The sequence below is a fragment of the Polypterus senegalus genome, chromosome 1 (genome assembly GCF_016835505.1).
Source record: "Polypterus senegalus isolate Bchr_013 chromosome 1, ASM1683550v1, whole genome shotgun sequence".
NCBI lineage: Eukaryota > Metazoa > Chordata > Cladistia > Polypteriformes > Polypteridae > Polypterus > Polypterus senegalus.
The window spans coordinates 272995948-273005321 of record NC_053154.1 but is presented as its reverse complement, the minus strand read 5'-3'; the positions used below and the strand labels follow the sequence as shown (position 1 = coordinate 273005321).

The 9374-nt window shown below is 36.6% G+C and overlaps 1 protein-coding gene across 2 annotated transcripts in view; it reads left to right on the top strand.

Moving 5' to 3' along the window:
• Positions 1-1148: 1148 nt before the first annotated feature.
• mms19 (MMS19 homolog, cytosolic iron-sulfur assembly component) overlaps positions 1149-9374 on the top strand; it is a 99748-nt gene continuing 91522 nt past the window's right edge. For both annotated transcript variants that reach the window (XM_039774342.1, XM_039774332.1), the window contains exons 1-2: positions 1149-1277; positions 6035-6083. In XM_039774342.1, the coding sequence (XP_039630276.1) occupies positions 1151-1277; positions 6035-6083 (176 nt within the window). In that variant the 5' untranslated portion in view covers positions 1149-1150. The remainder of the gene's footprint in view (positions 1278-6034; positions 6084-9374) is intronic.

The following is a 9374-nucleotide window of genomic DNA, read 5'->3' as shown; positions in this document are numbered from 1 at the left end:
GTCTGAAACAGCTTCTTGGTTAATTTTTGTGAAACAACTGTTTTCACGTCAATACCTGTTAATCTATCCATCCATCCATTTTCCAACCCGCTGAATCCGAATACAAGGTCACGGGGGTCTGCTGGAGCCAATCCCAGCCAACACAGGGCACAAGGCAGGAACCAATCCCGGGCAGGGTGCCAACCCACCGCAGTACCTGTTAATCCTCCATGTTTAATACATACATTTGTAAATTAAAGGATTTGTTTGGAGTTTTATATTTCTTATAATCGAGTTTATCATTAAATATCCAATGAAAGTTTATACCTCCGAATCCCAAGGAATTTGTCATCCATATACCTCTTGTACAAAAAATGCACCCTAATTTTGTATGCCTGTAAAATCATCATAAAACATAAATATTACGAAGCAGAATTGAGAAAATTTGATTGAGGTACTCCAATAATTTGGGCGTGTGGTAAATATGGATATGATGCAGAAACAAAATGCTTTATTTGGGATAAATACGAATCAAGCATTATCCAAAACATGCCGTCTTTGGCGATTTAAGGTTTGTTTATTTTGCTTAAAATATGTCATATGCGAATTTTATACAAAAAGATTCGTCACAAATAATCTCTTATTATCTTGAAAGAAAAACGAGCAAAAAAGTAATAGTAAATGGTTACTAAAAGATTAAAAGTCCAAGTAATTGTTGTTCTGCAAGCGCATCCTGCGCATTTATATCCGAAAATCGTTTACCAGTAACTGCTGGTGTACGGATGTATTATTGTAAGGACGATTATTACTTAATCCAATTGGGGTTACATGGGCCAGGGCGAATCGATTACAGGACAGGAACCGTTCTTCGTTTACTATTTAAATCACTCTAGAACTTGAGTAGGAGTATCTACTCAAGAAATGCTTGCAGTTTGTGGTTCAATCGTTTTTGTTCAAAAACAAATACTTTACTTTGCTAAAGATGTATGCTCATATGGATTGCGTGCATTTTATATTCACCGTAGGAATATGGATTTATTGGAACTAATCAAATGACTGTATCCTTGTAGCTTTATGTTGCCGGATTTCGACGGTTTAAGTTTGTCCTAAACGATATTCCGTAGCTCTCCACCCAATCAACTCATTCTCCTCCGTTTTCGCCGAAGCTTCAATGTGTGACTTGCGCAGTAAGGCGCCAAGGATGCACGCAATGGCTGGAGACGGGTTAGAGTTGCTGAGCCTAGTGGAGGAATTTGTTGTCGGCCAGCAGGACAGTAAAGCCGAGGATATAGCCACAGGTAATAGATTGTGTAGCTCTTTCAAGGGCAGAAAATAAGGTGTATGTTCAGTTTCTTTGTGTTCATCGTTAAAGTAACAGGATGCATTAAAATACCTGTCAACGACAGATTGTCGTTGTTTTCTTTTTATTTCTGCCTGCGAAAGAAAAATGTATTAGAAATTTGTGTGGCGCCTGTTTTATGAGCATTTCTGCGGACTATTCTGCTGCCGGCACGTTGCTCGACAGGTCACAGTTTAGTAGAAAATCATCCCAAAATCTAATTGTTCGAGTGCTGCAAAAGTACTTTTACACATTAGTCAGCTTATCTGTGGAAGAGCGGCTTATCACAGGGTTGTCAAAAATTAAGCCGTGCAAATAAATAGTAAGGGTACTAATCCTTAATTAGATTGTACCGACAAGCTCAGTCTACAACTAAAAATATCCGGTGATTGTGCCCCACGCCACCCCTTGATTCGACTATAAACTGGCAGAAAAAAAGAAATACTGTACCTACATTTAACTGCTTTATTCTTACCTTACCTGTCAGGTTTCTGAAAGGGATAAAGGGGAATTCTTCGGTTAACCTTTTTGTATAACGCCATCCATTACAGCATGAGTGATAGTTTCTTGTTTTTTCCTTTCAAGTGTGTAAACTTCAAGTGTGCAACACGTTTAAATGACTTTATAGTGCTTTTTTCATTATCATCAAGTGTTCTGGTTTTATTTTCAGTTCCTTTTAACGAGGGCAACATAATTGCACATTATATGGCAGCCTCATATTAATAGCACCTAGATAGGTTTGATATACTTTACAGTTTAAATTTTGTGAAGCGTGCCAGTTTGTTCATTGCTCCTTTACTATTCTATACACGAAAACACATTCTGGTGTCAGTATGTCTTTTGTCAGTTTGTTTTTTTTTCTTTGTATGATATATGCGTAAGTTTGTCCATTGATGAATTGTTGACTCATTAACTGTTGTTTTTTGCTATAATATGCCTTTCTTTTTTCACACTTAAGGTAAGATTCAGAGTTGGCTTCCTGAATTAAATTATAGTTTCCTTTTTACACAAGCCACTGAATGCAACACGTTTGTGGAATGTATGAAATACTGTAGAACTGTTGAGTACAAATTACTTTTTAGTCTCAGTCATAATAGCATTTTTATTGTGTCAGTAGTTATCCACTCAGGTGTTCCTTGATCATTATTTGGTTAGTCATATAGTATGGATGTCCTGCTTAGGTCAGTCAGCCCCTTGGTGGAGCCATACACACATTTTGGGATTTACCAACTGATTTACTATTGGAAATCATCCATATTTATTCTTAACATGAGATTGGCTGATTATGATTTATACCCATCTGGTTTTATGTTAAAAATGTGCGGCAAGTATGTGTATACAGTAGTACTGAAATGCCATCCAATAAGAAGCAAAAAATAGTCCACAAAAATATCCATAAGCTGTCTTATTCTTTTTATTATTCTTAATTCGCTGTCTCATTTAATACACTACAATAAATTATTTGAATATGGCAAATAAGTACAGCTCACTTTTGTGTCATTCTGAGTTTGGTAGAAACCAAAAATGTGACTGCAACTGTTAATCTAATATAAAGATATTGCAGGTGAGACATTCTTAAACCTGCTTAGTTCACTTATGTGGACTGCATAATTGTAGGTCCAATTTTTAATATGCCACAATGTTTACCCATAGTCATGGCAAGTATTCAGCTCTTAGATATCTTTAAACAATAGATTAGGGAATTTGACCTTTTTGATTCCTAAGGTTAGCATAAAGTTTTGGTGTAAAGGCTGTGTCATTCAGGCCCTGTAATTAAGTAAATATGGATGAGCTGATGCAGTTCCTTTCCTTTCTCTTTTCCTTCCTGGGGATTGCTTACATGCAGGTGTAGTGTGTTTAGTACAGGCGATGTTGTTATTAACAGGAAGTGTGGCACAGTTCATTGATGTTAATATAACAGTTTTTTCTAACTAAAAAGATGCAGTTTCATTCATCCATCCATTTTCCAACCCGTTGAATCCGAACACAGGGTCACAGGGGTCTGCTGGAGCCAATCCCAGCCAACATTGGGCACAAGGCAGGAACCAATCCCGGGCTGGGTGCCAACCCACTGCAGGACACACACAAACACACCCAGCAAACACTAGGGACAATTTAGAATCGCCAATCCACCTAACCTGCATGTCTTTGGACTGTGGGAGGAAACCGGAGTGCCCGGAGGAAACCCACGCATACACGGGGAGAACATGCAAACTCCACGCAGGGAGGACCCGGGAAGCGAACCTGGGTCTCCTAACTGCGAGGCAGCAGCGCTACCACTGCGCCACCATGCCACCCATGCAGTTTCATTTCAAGGTTAAATCTTTTTGGATGCAGACTTTCCTAATATGCAATATTGTATTTTTTCTTAAATTATGGATTTTTATAGTTCCACAATTTGAAGATTTAAATTGTCCTTAATAAAACCCACTTGTGTTTGTTTGGTTTTGCTTTGTGCTGCCCAACAAGAGAAGTAATAACCATTTTTGCATTTACTTTTACTTGCTTACCGGACATCTAAAGCGACTAACAAAAGAGGTCAACATAATGAAGTCACTTTAATGTAGGAACTATTTGGAACCAAGTGTTATAGGACAAGGGTACTGAATTAATCGACACAAGTAAAGAGTTAAAAGCAAAATATAAGCTGGTTACAATTCCCAAGTTTACAAAACGTAATGGTTAATAGACAAGAAATTCACCAAATGAAAGTCTTCAAGTGCTTATTAAACACACTGAGATTGTCAGAATTTTGAATGGAGTCGGGTAACTTGTTCCACCACCTAGGAGCTACACAAGAGTATTGACTGAGATTTGATACCATGCAGAGGTGGCATCTCCAGACACTATTCAACAGACCTGAGTGGTCCAGAAACAGCATAAGACCTCACAAGTGTCTCCATAAATAGAGGTGCATACTCAGACTACTTTGTAGGCCAGTATCAAGGATTTGAACTAAATATGTCCTCCTACAGAAAACCAGTGTAGTGATTTGAAGAGAGGAATGACATGTGCCCACCTCTTCTACAGCTGTTTGATGACTCATGTTTGTGCTTTTGTCAGTGGAGAGTTGCAGTAGTCCAACTGTGACAAGATCAGATTCTGAACCAGGACTTGTGCTGCATATTATCTCAGATATGGTTTGATCTTGCAGATATTGTACAGAGTGAATCTGCAAGAACAAGAATTTGTAGCAGCACGTCCCTTGAACCATAGCTTATCATCATTTACCACCCCAAGGTTGCATACTGACTTGGTAGATGTTAGCGATAATGAACCAAACTGAATAGACAAATGAGCTGGGATGACAAGAAGGTCTTTCTTTGCCAGGTTGAGAACATAAAATAACAGTTACTTTGGGTAAACTGATAAACATGGCTTTATATCATGAGAGTTAAGCGTTTTCCTTAGAGATGTATTCATTGGTCAGAATTGCTCAGTTCAGAATTGCCCAGTTCTGGAATTTTTGTTTTTGTTGTCTTCAGTTCTAGAAATATTTGCATTTGTTGTGTGAGGTATTTGTAACTTGCATTTTTGTGTTTGTCGTATTATTTGAACAATTTGGTTAAGTGCTACAAGTGTAGATTTAAGAGATGTGATGAGGTGAAATGCTTTATAAATAATTTCACAGTTGGAGAGCTAGGGAAAGACAAAATGTTAAAAGTGCAAAAAAGTGTTATCAGTTCCTTAATATTTCTCTTATTGATTAATATCAATCAACTTTTTAAAATATGATTTAAGAGGAAAATTTTAATTGAACTGAAGAGTTTCCTCATCTGAGAACATTATCCATGTATTTTGTGAACCAAAATAGATTTAAACTTAACAATCCTTCCAATTCTGCCCTAATTTATTTCTAAACATTTTTATAACACAGATACTTCATAGTGAATATGCACAAGTTTTAAAGGCAGCATGTTAGCTTGAGAGCTGCTAGTTTATTGGTTATCTTCATTTCATTATTAACCAATTTCTGGTTAAGAAAACAGGCAATAATTAAAACTCAAATGCAGCTGCTAAAACTAAAATTTTCAATTAAGGGTTCTGATTTGTAACATGCAAGATAACTAAAATGAAGACCAAAAAACGTATTGCTTCAGTAGTAAATAAATAGATTCTAATTAAGAAATTGGTTGAAGTGAAAACCTGTAGCCACTGCTCCAGGACAGTAATTGATGACAATTTCATCTGCAATTTAGCTAAAATGTATCTTTGAATGAGAGTACTAACAAGGCATATAGTTAAATACCAAGTTTCATTATCAGCAAGGACTGAGTTCTAAATAGGAAGCTTGCTGGAATGAAATCCTGAAGCCACTGCAGCCCTCCAGGACCGTGATTGAGGACTCCTGCCTTAAAGTATGTACAATGTATGTGGAATAGCAGAGAATCGAATGCTGACCTCATGAAATCCCCACAAAGGTTAACCATAACACTGTTGTGTTGCTTTCTGCTTTTTAGTATTTAATAAGTTAATCTTTGCATAATCATTACAACCATTTCAGTGATGAAAAATCATTTAGCTACTTATTTCATACTTTGCATTTTTATTTTCTCTGTCTAGCATGTGTTGAACCTAGTTTCTATTACATTAGTGGTTGTGTCTCTTACTCACTTCCTGTTGTTTGGATTATTGCTGTATAATGTGGTGATTGAGAACTGTGTTTTTTTTTTTTTTTAATATGTAGCTCTAAAATAAACCTTTGTTTTGTTCCAGGAGTAACCACTGGGCAGTTTACTATATTGAAGCTGGTGGAAGGACTTGGGTAATTGTATATTCATATTGCATACTTTTATTATAAAGAGTTTTATTTATCCGTTTTATTTATTTATTTATCCAGTTTTATTTATTTTCATATCTGATTCATCATGATGTTTCTTTATACAGTGGTGTGAAAAACTCTTTGCCCCCTTCCTGATTTCTTATTCTTTTGCATGTTTGTCACGCAAAATGTTTCTGATCATCAAACACATTTAACCATTAGTCAAATATAACACAGGTAAACACAAAATGCAGTTTTTAAATGATGGTTTTCATTATTTAGGGAGAAAAAAAATCCAAACCTACATGGCCCTGTGTGAAAAAGTAATTGCCCCCTTGTTAAAAAATAACCTAACTGTAGTGTATCACACCTGAGTTCAATTTCCGTAGCCACCCCCAGGCCTGATTACTGCCACACCTGTTTCAATCAAGAAATCACTTAAATAGGAGCTGCCTGACACAGAGAAGTAGACCAAAAGCACCTCAAAAGCTAGACATCATGCCAAGATCCAAAGAAATTCAGGAACAAATGAGAACAGAAGTAATTGAGATCTATCAGTCTGTTTAAGGTTATAAAGCCATTTCTAAAGCTTTGGGACTCGAGCGAACCACAGTGAGAGCCATTATCCACAAATGGCAAAAACATGGAACAGTGGTGAACCTTCCCAGGAGTGGCCGGCCGACCAAAATTACCCCAAGAGCGCAGAGACGACTCATCCGAGAGGTCACAAAAGACCCCAGGACAATGTCTAAAGAACTGCAGGCCTCACTTGCCTCAATTAAGGTCAGTGTTCACGACTTCACCATAAGAAAGAGACTGGGCAAAACGGCCTGCATGGCAGATTTCCAAGACGCAAACCACTGTTAAGCAAAAAGAACATTAGGGCTCGTCTCAATTTTGCTAAGAAACATCTTAATGATTGCCAAGACTTTTGGGAAAATACCTTGTGGACTGATGAGACAAAAGTTGAACTTTTTGGAAGGCAAATGTCCGTTACATCTGGCGTAAAAGAACACAGAATTTCAGAAAAGAACATCATACCAACAGTAAAATATGGTGGTGGTAGTGTGATGGTCTGGGGTTGTTTTGCTACTTCAGGACCTGGAAGGCTTGCTGTGATAGATGGAACCATGAATTCTACTGTCTACCAAAAAATCCTGAAGGAGAATGTCCAGCCATCTGTTCGTCAACTCAAGCTGAAGCGATCTTGGGTGCTGCAACAGGACAATGACCCAAAACACACCAGCAAATCCACCTCTGAATGGCTGAAGAAAACCAAAATAAAGACTTTGGAGTGGCCTAGTCAAAGTCCTGACCTGAATCCAATTGAGATGCTATGGCATGACCTTAAAAAGGCGGTTCATGCTAGAAAACCCTCAAATAAAGCTGAATTACAACAATTCTGCAAAGATGAGTGGGCCAAAATTCCTCCAGAGCGCTGTAAAAGACTCATTTCAAGTTATCGCAAACGCTTGATTGCAGTTATTGCTGCTAAGGGTGGCCCAACCAGTTATTAGGTTCAGGGGGCAATTACATTTTCACACAGAGCCATGTAGGTTTGGATTTTTTTTTCTCCCTAAATAATAAAAACCATCATTCAAAAACTGCATTTTGTGTTTACTTGTGTTATATTTGACTAATGGTTAAATGTGTTTGATGATCAGAAACATTTTGTGTGACAAACATGCAAAAGAATAAGAAATCAGGAAGGGGGAAAATAGTTTTTCACACCACTGTATTTTTAGATACAACCCTTTTTGAATTGTAAACACTAGGTACCAGGTACACTCACTCTTGCCCAATGAAGAATTTTACAAAAGTCCTAAGTACCCAAAATATGTGCCTATTTATTTGTGACAAATTTTGTAGCATTTCAGGTTATTATTTTTGTTAGTTTGAAAAGCTGAAACCTTATTGATATTATATAGTTTTAATATCATTTCCTAGACCTTTAACGGTATTCACACTCTCATTAATTTTTTTATTATTTGAGAAAGTTTGCTGAATTAATAAAATAGGACCAGTTTTTACGTATGTGTGTGTGTGTGTATATGAATGTGATGATGGACTGGTTTGTTCAGGGTTGATTCCTGCCTTGCATGCAATGCTATAAGGATAGGCTCTTGCAACCTCAAGTCTGAAATGGTATGAGCTCTTCTGTTATGCTAATAATGAGGTAATTATAAGTGTGTATTTATGATAGAAAACAAACTGCAGAAATATGAAATGCATAAACTGCCCTAATTAATTTTTAATTCTTCTATGTTAAATAATAACAAGACATTGCAGCATGCTCAACTATATTGGCTTAAATAAGTAATTTTTAGATTAAATATAGATAACACTTTCTGCATCCTCGATCAGCAGGGTATAAATTTGCAAGATTTCCAAAAGAGAATAGGCCCATCACTTTTAAAAGATTTCTGCTTCTGCCGTAAAATGTGTTTAACTGCTGTCTTATTTTTTGTGTTCCTTTACTTGTTTTCAACCTTCTGGCATGCACTAATATTTTGTCAGCATTGGTAGCATATCAGCATATAGTGAGTGAGACAGAGACTTGTTCAATTGCAGACCTGTTACAAAGAATTTGCATTGTGAAGGCGAAAAGGTAAACAGGCTATTTGTTTCTGTGCTCTAAATGGGGAAAAAAGGTGTTTACATTGACTTAAGTTTTGCATTTCTTAGTGGTTTGAAACAACAGTTAAGCAGGTGGCAACCTTTAATCATATGGTTTTACCAGAAATACCTTTCTGTCAAAAAACACATACAGATATTAAAAATGTTGGAAGAACATTGGATGTGTAGTCATTATTAGATTATTGGGCTTACATGGTGAAAAAGCAGGCAACAGTTACTGTTGAAAGCTGCTGTTTGCGGTAGCTCATGGCACTGATGCATATTGGTGACTGCAAGCAGATGCTTTTTGTTTGGTTATACTCTGATATACACAAAATGTATTATATCAGGAAAAAAATTCAGTCGTTTACACCTTTTAACAAGAAAACCTCATTTCTTTTATTGCAAAGTGCATAAAGTAATTGAAATTTGTTCTTACATTCAAATTTTATCCTGTGCTGAATTTTTAACAAAGGTAGTCACCGCCTATAGGTTCCACATTTCAAATTAAAAACTGAATTATGGAATTTTCTATTAACATGTAATTTATAGTTTAAGTGTGACCAAGGTATCAATCAAGAGCGATAAAATAAGAATGTTGGGGTACCAACAAGGGATACTCCTTTTAATAAGCTCACAAACTAAAAGAAAAACAGCTGATCTCTCTGCTAACTTCCA